This window comes from Chiloscyllium plagiosum, chromosome 39 (genome assembly GCF_004010195.1).
Source record: "Chiloscyllium plagiosum isolate BGI_BamShark_2017 chromosome 39, ASM401019v2, whole genome shotgun sequence".
Lineage (NCBI taxonomy): Eukaryota > Metazoa > Chordata > Chondrichthyes > Orectolobiformes > Hemiscylliidae > Chiloscyllium > Chiloscyllium plagiosum.
Window position 1 is genome coordinate 10,906,712 of NC_057748.1, and position 16,355 is coordinate 10,923,066.

At 41.1% G+C, this 16,355-nt stretch overlaps 2 protein-coding genes across 3 annotated transcripts in view; one reads left to right on the forward strand and one right to left on the reverse strand.

The window, feature by feature from the left end:
* Nucleotides 1–16,355, reverse strand: part of gga1 (golgi-associated, gamma adaptin ear containing, ARF binding protein 1) — a 119,577-nt gene that overhangs the window by 58,752 nt on the left and 44,470 nt on the right. The window lies entirely within an intron of this gene.
* Nucleotides 5,778–16,355, forward strand: part of LOC122542236 (galectin-2-like) — a 17,350-nt gene continuing 6,772 nt past the window's right edge. Inside the window, exon 1 of the mRNA XM_043679763.1 lies at nucleotides 5,778–5,883. Within this exon, the coding sequence (XP_043535698.1) occupies nucleotides 5,878–5,883 (6 nt within the window). The 5' untranslated portion in view covers nucleotides 5,778–5,877. The remainder of the gene's footprint in view (nucleotides 5,884–16,355) is intronic.

The following is a 16,355-nucleotide window of genomic DNA, read 5'->3' on the forward strand; positions in this document are numbered from 1 at the left end:
GATCTGTGTACATGGACACCGAGATCTCTCTGCTCATCTGCACTCCCAAGAATCTTACCATTAGCCCAGTACTTTGCATTCCGATTACTCCGTCCAAAGTATATCACCTCACACTTGTCCACATTATACTCCATTTGCCACCTCTCAGCCCAGCTCTGCATCCTATCTATGTCTCTCTGCAACCTACTACATCCTTCGTCATTACACACAACTCCACCGACCTTAGTGTTGTCCGCAAATTTACTAACCCACCCTTCTAAGCCCTTATCCAGGTAATTTATAAAAATGACGAACAGCAGTGGACCCAACACTGATCCTTGCATTACGCCGCTAGTAACTGGACACCAAGATGAACATGTTCCATCAACTACAACCCTCTGTTTTCTTTCAGCAAACCAATTACTGATCCAAACTGCTATGTCTCCCACAATCCCATTCCTCCGCATTTTGTATAAAAGCCTACTGTGGGGAGCCTTATCGAATGCCTTGCTGAAATCCATATACACCACATCAACCGATTTACTCTCATCTGTTTGGTCACTTTGTCAAAAAACTCAATAAGATTTGTTAGGCACGACCTACCCTTCACAAAACCGTACTGACTGTCGCTGATCAGATTATTCTTTTCTAGATGGTTATAAATCCTATCTCTTATAATCTTTTCCAACACTTTACCAACAACTGAAGTGAGATTCACTGGTCTGTAATTACCAGTGTTGTCTCTACTACCTTCTTTGAACAAGGGAACCACATTTGCTATCTTACAGTCCTCAGGCACTATTCCTGTGGACAATGATGATTTGACGATCAATGCCAAAGGCTCAGCAATCTCTTCCTTTGCCTCCCAGAGGATCCTAGGATAAATCCCATCCGGCCCAGGGGACTTGTCTATTTTCACACTCTGCATTATTTCTAATACCTCTTCCTTGTGAACCTCAATCTCTTCTAGTCTAGATGCAAGTATCTCTGTATCTTCCTCGCCAACATTTTCATTTTCTATAGTGAACACTGTCAAAAAATATTTATTTAGTGCTTCCCCTATCTCCTCTGACTCCACACACAACTTCCCACTATTATCCTTGATTGACCCTAATTTAACTCCTGTCATTCTTTTATTCCTGACATACCTATGGAAAGCCTTAGGGTTAACTCTGATCCTATCTGCCAACATCTTCTCATGTCTCCTCCTGGCTCTTCTGAGCTCTCTTTTTAGGTCTTTCCTGACTTCATTGTAACCCTCAAGCGCCCTAACTGAGTTTTCACATTTTGTCCTAACATAAGCCTTCTTCTTCTTCTTGACCAAGGATTCCACTTCCTTAGTAAACCACGGCTCACGCATTCTATATCTTCCTCCCTGCCTGACAGGTACCTACTTATCTAGGACACACAGGAGCTTTTCCTTGAAAAAGCTCCACATTTTTAATGTGCTCATCCCTTGCAGTTTCCTTCCCCATTCTATGCTTCCTAAATCTTTTCTAATTGCATCGTAATTTCCCTTGCCCCAGCTGTAACTCTTGTTCGGTGGAGTACACCTATCCCTTTCCATCACTAAAATAAACCTGACAGAATTGTGATCGCTGTCTCCAAAGTTCTCACCTACTTCCAAATCTAACACCTGGCCAGGCTCGTTACACAGTACTAAATCTAAAGTGGCTTCGCCCCTTGTCGGCCTGTCTACATACTGTGTCAGGAAGCCCTCCTGCACACACTGGACAAAAACTGACCCATCTATAGTACTCATACTGTAGTGATCTCAGTCAATAATTGGATAGTTGAAGTCCCCTGCTGACTATGCTTCTGATTGTTCCTAACTTTAACCAAGTGCCTATAAATTCATTATCACAGAAATTTTAAAGAAATTATATTAAAATAGGGGCTGTTCATTTATTAATTTGATTAATTGCTTTTAATTTTCTCAAAAGACCAAAATAGAAAAATCAGGTTGTAGCTTTAGAGGTTTGAGCATGGAAGTGAAAGCTGACACTCCAGTGTGAGTTTGAAGGAGTGTCAAATGGTCAAGGTCTTGTCTTTTTGATGAGACAATAAACCCTGGCCCTATCTGCTTTTCTTGGTAATTGCAGAAGACCTCATAGGAGCAGGAGTATGCCAGCTGATCCCATGAGCATGAACTTCAAGCAGATCATATCTGATCATCTCCTCTGTCAATTTCCACTCCATTTCTCTTGATAATTTAATATCTAACATCTATCCACCTTTCTCTTGACCTTTCTCATTATCTGAGCATCCACAGCCTTCTAGAGAACAAAATTCCAAAGATTCACTACCCTCTGAGTGAAGAAATTTGTCTTCTTCTCACTCTCCTTATTCTGAGATTCTGACCCAATTCTTGACACCTCCCCCACTCCAGCCAGGTGAAACATCCTTCCTGCATCTACTCTTACACCCTGTAAGAATATTGTATGTTTCAATGTCATCAACTCACATTCCTCAAAACTCTAGAGTATGCAGAAGCCAGATTCTTCAATTTCTCCTCATAGGATAATCTTGCTATCCCAGGAATCAGTCTGGTTAACCTTTATTGTACTCCATCTGTGGCATGTATGTCCTGGATTAGGTAAGGAGATCAAAACTGCACATTGTATTACAGGTACAGTCTCACCAAGGCTCTATACAACTGTAGCCATACTACTAATCCTTGTACTCAAATCTTCTTGTGATAAAGGTCAGCATTAGATTTACCTTCTTAATTGGTTACTACAATTGCATGTAAGCTTTCTGTGACCTGTGAATAAGAACACCCAGGTCTGCATTTCTGTTTTCCTACCAAAGTAACTTCAGATTTTCCCATATTATATTCCACGTCTGCTTGCCATTGGCCATAACACCATGAAAGAAAGACTTATAGGACAGTGGGTGAGTAAATAGGAGGCACAGGTATATAATGCTGCACTCTGGTAGGTCAACCAAATATCAAGAAAATAATTTGCATCTTGTTTCATTCATATTTACCTGATTTCCTAGCTTGGGATCCATTTAAGACAATTCTGTGTCTCTTGGCTCCAATTTAAAGTAGGTAGACTTACTTTTTGTAGACTTACTTCCTTTAAGGACTAGCACTTCAAGAACATAAGAACTTAGAAATTCAGCCTGTTGAGCCTGCTCCACCATTCAATACAATCATGGCTGGTCTCAATTCCACTGTTTTGCCCACTCGCCATTACTCTTTAATCTATTACTAATTAAAAATCGATTTCTTACTTAAATTTATTCAGTGTTCTGAAATCCAACACACTGTGGGGCAGTGAATTCCAACAGATTCACAACCTTCTGAGAGAAGTAATTCCTCCTAATTCCTCCTTATTTCTGTTTTAAATTTGCCATCCCTTATTCTAAAACTATAACCTCTTGTTCTAGATTGCCCCATAAACTCTTCATCTACTTTGTCAATCTCCATTAGCATCTTATATACCCTAACTAGATCTCTCATTCTTGTAAACTCTCGTGAGTATAGGCCTAAACTGCTCAATGTCTCCTGAGAAGACAAGCCTTTCACCTCTGGATTTGATCTGGTGAACCTCCTCTGAATTGCAACTGTATCCTTTCTCAAGAAAGGTGATGAAAACTATACACATTACCCCAGATGGAATTTCACCGATGCCTTGTACAGTTGCAACAATACTTCCCAATTTTTAGACTCCATTTATTAAGCAATAAATGCCAAAATTCCACGTATACCTGAGAAACCTGACTATAGCACACACTGCACAGCGCTTTGACAAAAGAGGTTTATATAATAAATGGGCCCAGGTGGGAGTACTGGAAACTACAGCACAACCTGACCAAGATTGAAAAGGGACCTGATAGAGATGTACAAGATTATAAATAGAATGGATAGGAAGACACTTAACCAAGTCAATAACCAAGAGACATAAATTCATGGTAAGAGATAGAAGGCTAAGAAGAGAGTCGAGGAGAAATGTTTTCACTCAGGATGGTGGGATTCTGGAACTTCACTGGGTGAGTCAAAGACTCTTGTAACATTTAGGTTAAATTTAGATATCCACTTGTGTTGCCATAGCCTCCACAGCTTTGGGCCAAGAGCTGGAAAATGGGAGTAATGTAGTCAGATCTTTGTTGACTCTGTAAATACAGCGGGCTGAATGACCTCATTTGTGCTGTAAATATCTGAGTCTGTGAGTCTATATGGCATTCAATGTACTGCCCATCACTGACTAAATGTGTGAGTAATATGTGTCAAAGTGAAGCCATTAGTTCCAGTGTTGCCTTTGACAAATGGATGGTGTCCATGAAATTTCTTCCATTACTGGACCTACTGTGTTGCCATTTGGAGAAAATGGATGGACTGAAAGTGGATAAGTGTACAAAAACAGAAGTTGCTGGAAAAGCTCAGCAGGTCTGGCAGCATCTAAGAAGAGAAATCAAAGTTCATGTTTCACGTCCGGTGACCCTTCCTCAGAACTGATGGCAGCTAGGAAAATGTCACTCTATATGCAGAGGATATGGTGGGAACAGTGGGTAAGGAGTAAACGATAAATGGGAATTGAGCCCAAATAGAGAGAACAGTTGGACAGATAAAGGAGTGGATAACGATCTGATGAGGAGAGTGCATAGCTGTTAATGGAGACTGTTAGTGGCTAACAATAAGTAGTGTGTAATGGCAGACTATGTTATAACAAGGCGTGGTGTGTGGGTTTGGGGGCTAGAACATGGGAGAGTTCAGGCCTTAAAATTATCGAACTCGATACTGAAAATGTAGATCATTTTCAGGGCATGTGTCATCTAAGTGTCTGCTATGCATCAGTACATGGGACTCCTTAGCCTGAGTCACAATGTTCAAGTTCCACTCCAGGGCTTCAGCACAAAAATCAAGGTTGACACTCCAGAATGGTTTAGCACAACAGGTCAGGCAGAGTCTGAGGAGCAGGAGAGTCAACGATTCAGGTGTAAACGCCTCATTAGGAATGTGGGGCTTTTCCAGCGTCACACTTTTTGACTCTGATTTCCAGCATCTGCAGCCCTCACTTACTCCAGAATGGTTATCAGGATGTACTGCACAGCCAGCTTTCAAATGAAATGTTAAAATGAGGCACTTCTCAGATAAATGCAAAACACCCCACCACATTCTTTTTAAGAAGAACAAGGAAGTTATCCTCACAGTCCTAGCCAATATATTTCAACTCATTGCAAACAACATTACAGTCTGCAAGAACTTACTGTTTTTTTTTAGATTACTTACAGTGTGGAAACAGGCCCTTCGGCCCAACAAGCCCACACCGACCCGCCACCCACCCATACATTTACCCCTTTTACCTAACACTACGGGCAATTTAGCATGGCCAATTCACCTGACCTGCATATCTTCGGACTGTGGGAGGAAACCGGAGCACCCGGAGGAAACCCACGCAGACATGGGGAGAAAGTGCAAACTCTACACAGTCAGTCGCCTGAGGCGGGAATTGAACCCGGGTCTCTAGCACCGTGAGGCAGCAGTGCTAACCACTGTGCCACTGTTCCGCCATAAATTCTCTCCATGTATACTGCCAGACCTGCTGAGTTTCTCCAGCATTTGTTTGTTTCAGATTTCCAACAGCCATAGTTCTTAATTATATTATATTGCTGTATAAATTGACTGTCACATTTCCTCCATTATAGCAGTGACTACATATCAAAAGCATTTAATGTGCTGCAAAGTGTGACATTTCATTATAGTGGAAAGTGCTTTGTATTTGTATTACTGTTATAAATCATTTGCAAGTGGACTTAAAACTGATATGCAACATGATCAATGATTAACACACTTTGGCTGATATATGCGCTCAGTTCTGCTAACGTTTGTCTCTTCACAAGACTGTCACAACTTCCCTCACGTACTTAAGCTTCCTCTGTAGATACAAGATGTCGGTGAGTAGAGTGCATGGACTGTCAAGTTGTTTATCATTTTGTCTTTGTGTTTAACCAGGAGAAGGGACCAAGACCCTTTTCAGTAGAGTACTGCAAAATTGTCAAAAGTTTAAAGAGGAAGCATACTCAAATTAATGTTATGTCTTACTTGGAATGCCATTAAACAAAAAGCTAATCTCTGGCTCATTTCAAAACATGGAAGTGATGTTTCGTTTATAATTTGACTCCGCTCAGATACAGAACTGGTTTCAGTCACACTAATTCATACAAGCCAGACCTTAATTTTTTGCAGGAATGCAAATGCAATGCAAGGAAGATAAAATTAGGTTAGAATATGGAAAGCCTGAGTGCCAATAAGATTTCAGCATTTAAAAGGATTCAAGTTACTTGAAGTATTGCTTCCAATTCTTGGCACCAGTATTTTGGAATGAGGTGAAGGCTTTGCAAAGGGCACGGAAAAGATTTATTTGGATTGAGGGATCACAATGAATGAGCAATGTGAAGGAGTTGGGTTTTATTTCTTGGAGCAGAGAAGGCAAAGAGGAAACTTTATACAAATGCTTAAAATCACGTTGAACAAATTTGACTGTTATTGAAGAAGGAGTAAAGGTTCAAGCAATATGGGGAAATACCAGGAAATAGCCAGCCCAGTCTTGATTGAACAAATGGCCTCCTCTGTGTGGTACAATTTTACGGTCCGACAGGTTGGTTTGGAAAATCTACTTCTGAGATATTCAATAGCGAAGTGACACAATCTTAAAATTCAAGCTTTTTCACCTCCACATCAAGGAGTGTAGAATCTTTCAGAAAGGATTGTGATCATAGAGGGGAACAACTGCAGTTTGAAACCTGAGAATAGTAATATCCCTGTTAGTCAAGGAAATCGAGTCATTGAATTGCGATGGATAAATACAGATGAGGCCGAGATCAGCGGTAATTCAGTATACAGGATGCTTACAAGTCGGAGACATCAATGTAAAACTGATTTCATTCTTGCTGTTTAAATTTTATTATTTCCTCTTTGGGGAAAGAAACATCTTATTCTATTCTTGCCTCAGAGCCATGTCGTTTTGGTGTCTTGATTACTTTGCATATAGGAGACAACACTAATTCTCTCCCTTTCATTTCTTAATTTACACCCATTTTACATCTTTCTTTTCTCCATTATCAACAACCCCTTTGTTTTTTACACTGGGTCTCTATTCCATCTCTCTTCTTTCTCCCCGTCTGAACCTGTGCAAAGTAAAAAACAATTTTCAACACCTTTCAGTTCTAAGGTGTCACACTAGACTCAAAACTTTAACTGTTTCTCTCTACCCATAGATACTGCCAGACTTGCTGGGTTTCTCCATAATTTTCTGTATTTATTTCGGATTTCCAGCATCCGTAGTATTTTGCCGTTAAGTGTTTATTGGATCAAGGCGAATGGTTGGCAAATGTTGACCGTTCTTAATTCTGGTGTCTTGTGCATTCATGGTTTTAATCTCTCCATCATTAGTGACTGTGCTTTCAGTTCCCTGAGCCTAAATTCTGGAATTATCTCCTTAGATGTTTCTGTCTTTTATCTCACTTTCCTCCTTTAAGACACTCTTCAAAACTTGGCTCTTTGTTCATTGTTCAAGTTTTGTTCATTGGACCCAATATCTCAATGCTATGTAGTACAATTTCGTAGAATAATCCTGTGATGTGCCTTGGCACTCCCTCTCATGTTAAAGATGTTATACAATTAAAAGTCATTGTTTTTATCCAAATTTCTCCCACTCAAGACTTTTGAGGGTAGTTGTTGCCTCTTTTTCATCGGTTGATTCCACACTGGGGATGTTAAATGGTCTGCAGGGCATCAAGCAGCGTACATATAGACTGGGGAAGTACAAATTATTTTGAGTATAGCTTCTCTTGATTTAGTTGATGTGCTACAAGTGCTTCTTAAAGTCACTTCATCATATTTGAAGTTGACCATCAATATAAGCATGTACTTTATCATTAGTGTTCAAGTTGAAGTAGATTTTCTGGCCCATGCTCTGAGTTCCTTCCCACCATTTCTACTTCACAACTCCGTTAAAACCCTATATCATTAATGGTGTTTCAGGTCATCCCTTCACCTTGGGTGTAAATTTTATTTTGTCAGATTCTAACCCTATGAAGGGCCTTAGGTTTTCCTGTGAAAGGTGTCAAAATGCAAGTTGTTACTTTGTCCAGTCACTTCAACACTAAGCTATGTTGGGCTATTTGAAATTTGGAAGCACCAGGGTTTACCCTCTGCATTGTCAGCCATAGAAAATATTCAAGGCTGAGCTACAGACAGATTTCGTATTGAGAAAAACAGAAATGTAGAAAATGGGAACAGGGGTAGACCAGTCAGGTCTCGAGCCTGTTCTATCTTTCAATATGATCATGGCTGATCATTCAACTCAATACCCTGTTCCTGCTTTCTCCCCAGACCCATTGATTCCTTTAGCCCAAATAATCAGATCTAACTCCTTTTTGAAAATATTCAATATTTTGGCCTCAACCACTTTCTGAGCAGAGAATTGCCCAGGCTTACCCACTCTCTGGGTGAAGACATTTCTCCCCCTCCACAATGGAGTCAAGGGCCATGGAGGAACATTCAGGAAAGTGAAGATGAGGCCAAATCAAATCAGCCATAAACTTATTAAATGGTGGTAGAGACCCGAGGCGCCAAATAGCCTACTCCTATTTCTTATCTTCTTAAGTTCAATCTTCTCTACCACTCTTTCCAACCCAACTGCTGCAGACTTTGATCCTTCAGCTAGATTTGCCAATAATTTTAAAAGAATTTTCAAGAAGCAAGATGGGAGTGGTCAGGTCCATCATAATAACTCTATATTCCTTCGCTCCTTCGGGGAAAACCAAGATTTTGTAAGTGAATTCCAAGAGGATACAATGCTCCGTTTACTGACGGCGGTTGAATTAGCTTACTTGGATTGCATCATCTCTCTCTCTCTCGCTCTCTCAAAAATACATTTAGTAAGTGGCAATGAGTAACAGCTCAGCAGGAAATAGCAATTAAAAGTATTATTAAGACATAAACCATAAGTGGGTGGGCCTTATCAGGAAAGCAATATAGATAGGGGACCATATGAATAGAAGGGACATGGTGTAATGTGACACTACTAATCATTTAAAAGGAAGTATTGTATTTATAGATTCATATAAATTCACAACAAAACAGGAGGTCATGTTTGTGGCAATTGTCTGTACTGACTTTCCAATTCCTACAGTTTTGTTTGGCTTGCCCAAGTTTTTTTGAAATACATTGAGAATTTCTGTCTGTGCCATCTTTTCATGCAGTGAGAGATTTATTCACTTTTATGTGTTCAAGACATCCAGCACTTCCTCCTCTGTAATATGGCCATTTTTCAAGATGTCACCATCTATTTCCCTGCATTCGATATCTTCCATGTCCTTTTCCACAGTAAATACTGATGCAAAACACTCGTTTAGTATCTCCCCTGTCTCCTACGGCTCCACACAAAGTCCGCCTTGATGATCTTTGAGGGGCCCTATTCTCTCCCTAGTTACTCTTTTATCCTTGATGTATTTGTAAAAACCTTTTGAATTGTCCTTAACTCTATTTGCCAAAGCTATCACATGTCCCCTTTTTGCCCTCCTGATTTCCCTCTTAAGTATACTCCTTCTGCCTTTATACTCTTCTAAGGATTCACTCAATCTATCCTGTCTATACCTGACATACGTTTCCTTCTTTTTCTAAACCAAACTCTCAATTTCTATTAGTTTTAAAATAGTGATGGAAAAGGATAGACCAGAACTAAAAGTTGAATTTCTAAATTGGAGAAAGGCCAATTTTGACGGTAATAGGCAAGAACTTTCAAAAGCTGATTGGGAGCAGATGTTTGCAGGTAAAGGGATGACTGGAAAATGGGAAGCCTTCAGAAATGAGATAATGAGAATCCAGAGAAAGTATATTCCTGTCAGGGTGAAAGGAAAGGCTGGTAGGTATAGGGAATGCTGGATGACTAAAGAAATTGAGAGTTTGGTTAAGAAAAAGAAGGAAGCATTTGTCAGGTATAGACAGGATAGATCAAGTGAATCCTTAGAAGAGTATAAAGGCAGAAGGAGTATACTTAAGAGAGAAATCGGGAGGGCAAAAGGGGACATGAGATAGCTTTGGCATATAAGATTAAGGAGAATCCAAAGGGTTTTTATAAATACATAAAGGACAAAAGGGTAACTAGGGAGAGAATAGGGCCCCTCAAAGATCAGCAAGGCAGCCATTGTGTGGAGCCGCAGGAGATGGCGGAGATACTAAACAAGTATTTTGCATCAGTATTTACTGTGGAAAAGGACATGGAAGATATAGAATGTAGGGAAATAGTTCATGTTACAGAGGAGGAAGTGCTGGATGTCTTGAAATGCCTGCACAGTTACTGTTTGAATTCATGTATCACAAAGATTAGATTAGATTGATTACAGTGTGGAAACAGACCCTTCGGCCCAACAAGTCCACACCGACCCACCGAAGCGTAACCCACCCAGACCCATTTGCCTACATTTACCCCTTCACCTAACACTACGGGCAATTTAGCATGGCCAATTCACCTAACCTGCCCATTTTTGGATTGTGGGAGGAAACCAGAGCACCAGGAAGAAACCCACGCAGACACGGGGAGAATGTGCAAACTCCACACAGAGAGTCGCCTGAGGCGGGAATTGAACCCGGGTCTCAGGCGCTGTGAGGCAGCAGTGCTAACCACTGTGCCACCGTGCCGCCCACGCTGGACATCTGAGTGCGTCTGGGAAAATTAACAAGCAGTGAAATTCACAACTAATCTTGGAGGAACCTGTTTGGGAGAGGTCACAGCACAGAAACAGATAAGTGGATATTTTAAACGTGGCCTTACAGTAAGTCTGCAGTAGTGAGTAGAGTGGATTCTTCCCTGATTCTATGTTTTATTGAGGTATGTCTCGATTAAACTTAAAATATAAGCCATAAGTATTAATTTAACCTGGAGCAGTATTTTGTACAGGAATAAGACAGTGCTATTTTCTGGGTCTGTAGATTGAAAGAAGCAAAAATGGCCTTTAGTAGAGTGATATGTTCTTCTTGTCGGATGTGGGCATTTAGGGAGAGTTTACAGGTTACTGAGGATTATATCTGCAATAAATGCCATTAGTTGTGAATCCTATCAGATCGAATGGATCAGTTGAAGACAGTTAGAGGCAATGAGGAATTTATAAGAGCAAGGGGATGTGATTGTTGGCAGTTATAGGAAGGGGGAAAAGCCACAGATACAGTAACATAAGTGGGTTAACTACAGGAAAGGTAAGAGAGATAGGCAATTAGTGCAGGATCTTTCTGTGGCTATCACCATTTCAAACAAGTATGCTGTTTCGGAAAATGTAGGGGTTGATGGATACTCAGGGGAACGTAGCACGAACAGCCAGGTTTCTGGTATTGAGACTGGCTCTAAAACAATGAGGGGTACATCGGGTTCTAAGAGATTGATTGTGTTAGGGAGCTCTCTAGTCTGAGGTACAGACAGATGTTTCTGTGGCCAGCAGCGAAAAATCAGAATGGTGTGTTGCTTCCTTGGTGCCAGGATCAAGGATGTCTCATAGAGGGTGCAGAATGTTCTCAAGGGTGGGAGGGGCCAGCAGGAGGTCATTGTACACACTGGAACCAACGACATATGATGGGAAAAGGTTCAGATTCTGAATGGAAATAACAGAGTTAGGCAGGAATTTAAAAAAGAGGTCCTCGAGAGTAGTAATATCTGGATTACTTACGATGCTATGAGCTAGTGAGGGCAGAAATAGGAGGATAGAGCAGATGAATGCATGGCTGAGGAGCTGCTGTACAGGAGAAGGATTAAAATCTTTGAATCATTGGAAGCTCTTTTGGGGTAGAAGTGAAAGTACAAGAAGGACGGAATGCACCTAAAATGGAAGGGGACTAATATACTGACAGGGAGATCCTAGAGCTCTGTGGGAACCTCGGGAAGTGACTGCTGGGCCTCTTACTAAGATATTTATATCATCAATAGTCACAGCTGAGGTGCTGGAAGACTGGAGGTTGGCTAACGTGGTGCCACTGTTTAAGAAAGGTGGTAAGGACAAGTCAGGGAACAATAGACCAGTGAGCCTGACGTCGATGGTGGGCAAGTTGTTGGAGGGAATCCTGAAGGACAGGATGTACATGTATTTGGAAGGCAAGGACTGATTTGGGACAGTCAACATGGCTTTGTGCATGGGAAATCATGTCTCACAAACTTGATTGAGTTTTTTGAAGAAGTTACAAAGAGGATTGATGAGGGCATAGCGGTAGATGTGATCTATATGGACTTCTGTAAGGTGTTCAACAAGGTTCCCCATGGGAGACTGGTTAGCAAGGTTTGATCTAATGGAATACAGGGAAAACTAGCCATTTGGATACAGAACTGGCTCGAAGGTAGAAGACAGAGGGTGGTGGTGGAGGGTTGTTTTTCAGACTGGAGGCCTGTGACCAGTGGAATGCCACAAGGATCAGTGCTGGGTCCACTACTTTTCATCATTTATATAAATGATTTGGATGTGAGCATAAGAAGAATAGTTAGTAAGTTTGCAGATCACACCAAAATTGGAGGTGTAGTGGACAGCGAAGAGGGTTACCTTGGATTACAACAGGATCTTGACCAGATGGGCCAATAGGCTGAGAAGTAGCAGATGGAGCTGCCAGAGGAAGTGGTGGAGGTTAGTACAATTGCAACATCTAAAAGGCATCGAGATGGGTATATGAATAGGAAGAGTTTGGAAAGATTTGGGCCGGGTGCTGGCAGGTAGGACTAGATTGAGTTGGGCTATCTATCGGCATGGACAAGTTGGACCGAAGGGTCTTTTTCCATGCTGTACATCTCTATGATTCTGTGACCTCCTCATTGAAAAGTGTTCTCTTCAACTCTCCTATAATCTTTCTATCAAACTTTAAATTGATGTTCCCTGGCTATTGACGTCTCTACTTAAGCTTCTTCCTACCTATTCTTACTGGGCATGTATACCTGAATTAGATGTCCCTTGGTCACCTCTGTTCCAAAGGAAGGAAGCACAACCTTTTCAAAACGTCATCATCTCTCTCAACAATTATGGCTGAACAATTGTCCTCTGATGTTTGTATTGTAAGGTCTTTGTACTACACTGGATCAATACGGGTTCAATAATACAAATAGCAGAATTGTCTAAGGTTTATGTTCAGGCAATGAACAAGTTTACTCACTGGCAGCAGGCACTTCCTTTCAATTGTAATGTGTTGATCACCATGCAACACTTTCAGCAAGTCAGTGCCCACTAGTGGTGGTTGAATCAGCTGACTTTGATTGCATCATTTCTCTCTCTTCTCTTTGGTGATTCTGAATCAGACATCTAAGATGGAAGATGGACTAAAAATTGAGGCTGTAAGAGCTGCTCTCTTTTTTGAGGTATTTTGAGTGTTGGAGCTGATTTGCTCGAATTATAGGAGCAGTAATTACAGTTTTACAAGTTGTTGCATTGTTTTGTAAATCTGGGGAAAAAGACAAAAACAATGACACTTTAAAAAGGAAGAAGAGAAACAAAGACAGTGACCATATGGGAAGTAAATCACACGGAGTAGTAAAACCTGCACAGCTGTCTAACCCAGCCAGTAAGCTGCATAGCTAACTGCCCCTGCTGTTTTATTTCAAGTATCTATGGACATTGGAATTCATCTAAGTAAAATTAACAAACAACTAAATTTACAGCTGATCTTGGAGAAACCTATGTCAGGGGGTGGGGTGGGGGGTGCGGGGGAGGTCGCTCACACAGAAGAGCAGCTAATTGCTAGTTTTTAAGTGTAACCTTACTGTTCTTCTGTAAACCTTCAATAGTGAGTAGAATCAGTTCTTTTTTGATTATATGTTTTTATTGCGATCTGTCTCTTGATTACACACTAAAAATATTTTAAAAAGGTACTAAGTTAGGCTGGAGCAGTGTTTACAGAGCAGTAAGACTGTGCTATTTTCTGGGTCTGTAAATTGTTAAGGTGCAAAGACAGTTTTTAATAGAGTGATGTGCTCTTCCTGTTGGATGTGGGAGATTAGGGACAGTTTTCATGTTACTGATGATTATGTCTGCAGGAAGTGTGTTTGGTTGCAAATCCTATTGGATAGCATGGATTGGTTAGGGGGCAGTTAGAGACAATGAGGAATGTATAGGAGCTGGGGTGTGAAGGATGGCAGTTGCAGGAAGGGAGATAAAACAAAGATACAGTCAGGTAGATGGGTTACCTCCAGGAAAGAGAGGAGAGGGATGCAGGTAGTGCAGGAGTCTCCTATGGCTATCCCCATCTCAAACAAATATGCTGTTTTGGAAAATGTAGGGGGTGATGGACTCTCAGGGAAATGCAGCATTGACAGCCAGGTTTCTGGTACCGAGACTGGTCCTAATGTAACAAGGGGTATGCCAGGTTCCAAGTGACCAATTGTGATAGGGGACTCTCTAGTCAGAAGCACAGACAGACATTTCTGTGGCTGACAGTGAGATACCACAATGGTGTGCTGCCTCTCTGGTGCCAGGATAAGGATATCTCAGACGGTGCAGATATTCTCAAAGGAGAGAGGGACAAGTAGGAGGTCGTTGTACACATTGGAACTAATGACTCATGATGAGAAAAGGATGAAATTCTGAGGAGACAATATAGGAAGTTAGGCAAGAATTTAAAAAGGAGTTCATCGAGGTTAGTAATATCTGGATTACTCCTGATACCACAAGTAGTGAAGATAGGAATAGGAGGATAAAGCAGATGAATGCATTGTTGACGAGCTGATGCAGTGGAGAAGGATTCACATTTTTGGATCATTGGTCTCTACTCTGGGTAGAAATGATTTGAATAAGAAGGATAAATTGCACCTGAATTGGAAGGGGACTAATGTACTGGCAGGGAGATTTGTTAGAGCTGCTCAGAAGAATTTAAACTTGTAACGTGAAGGGGGGGGTTGCAATCCAGGGTGATAGTGAGGAAAGAGATCAGTCTGAGACTAGTACGGTTGGGAAAAGGGGCACGTCAGTCAGGTCAGGCAGGAAAAACTGCATTTATTTCATTGCAGGAGGCCTAACAGGGAAGGCAGATGAACTCTGGGCATGGTTGGGAACATGGGACTTGGAAACAGCCCTTTCAGTGACATGGCTCAGGGATGGACAGGACTGGCAGCTTAATGTTCTGGGGTATAGATGCTACAGGAAGAATAAAAAGGGGGCAAGAGAAAGGGGGAGTGGCATTTTTAATTAAGTGTAACATTATGGCTGTACTTAGGAAGGTTACTCCTGGGAATATGTTCAGGGAAGTTATTTGAGTGGAACTGAGAAATAAGAAAGGGATGATAATGTTATTGGGACTCTACTACAGACCCCCCAGTAATCAGCAGGAAATTCAGAAACAAATTTGTAAGGAGATCTCAGTTATTTGTAAGAATAATAGGGTGGTTATGGTATGGCATTTTTACTTTCCAAACACAGACTAGGACTATTATAGTGTTAAGGGCTTAAATGGACAGGAATTTGTTCAATGTGTACAAGAAAGTTTTCTGATTCAGTATATAGATGTACCTACTAAAGAAGGTACAAAAGTTTACCGACTCTTGGGAAATAAGGCAGGGCAGGTGACTGAGGTGTCAGTGGGGAAGTATTTTGGGGCCAGTGACCATAATTCTATTTGTTTTCAAATAATAATGGAAAAGGATAGACTGGATCTAAAAGTTAAGCTTCTAAATTGGATTAAGGACAATTTTGACAGTATTAGGCATGAAATTTCAAAAATTGACTGAGGGTGGATGTTCGCTGGTAAAGGGACAATATGTACCTATTAGGGTGAACGGCAAGGCTGGTAGGTGTAGGGAATGCCAGATGATGAGAGAAATTGAGGTTTGGTCAGGAATAAGAAGGAAGCAAATGTCAGATACAGGTAGAAGAGATCGAGTGAATCGAGTGAAGAGTATAAAGGCAGTAGCAGTATATCTTAAAAGGGAAATCAGGAGTGCAAAAATGGGACATGAAGTAGGGTTAAGGAGAATCCAAAGTGATTCTACAAATATATTAAGATCATAAGGGTAGCCAGGGAGAAAGTAGGGCCCCTTAAAGATCAGCAAGGGCGTCTATGTGTGGAACTGCAAGAGATGGGGGATATACGAAATGAGTATTTTGCATCAATGTTTGCTGTGGAGAAAGATTTAGAAGGTAATGGATGGAGTTCAACCTGGATAAATGCAAGGTGATGCATTTTGGAAGGTCGAATTTCAAAGCTGAGTACAAGATTAAGGATAGAATTCTTGGCAGTGTGGAGGAACAGAGGGATCTTGGTGTGCAGGTACATAGATCCCTTAAAATGGCCACCCAAGTGGACAGGGTTGTTAAGAAAGCATATGGTGTTTTGGCTTTCATTAACAGGGGGATTGAGTTTAAGAGTCGTGAGATCTTGTTGCAGCTCTATAAAACTTTGATTAGAC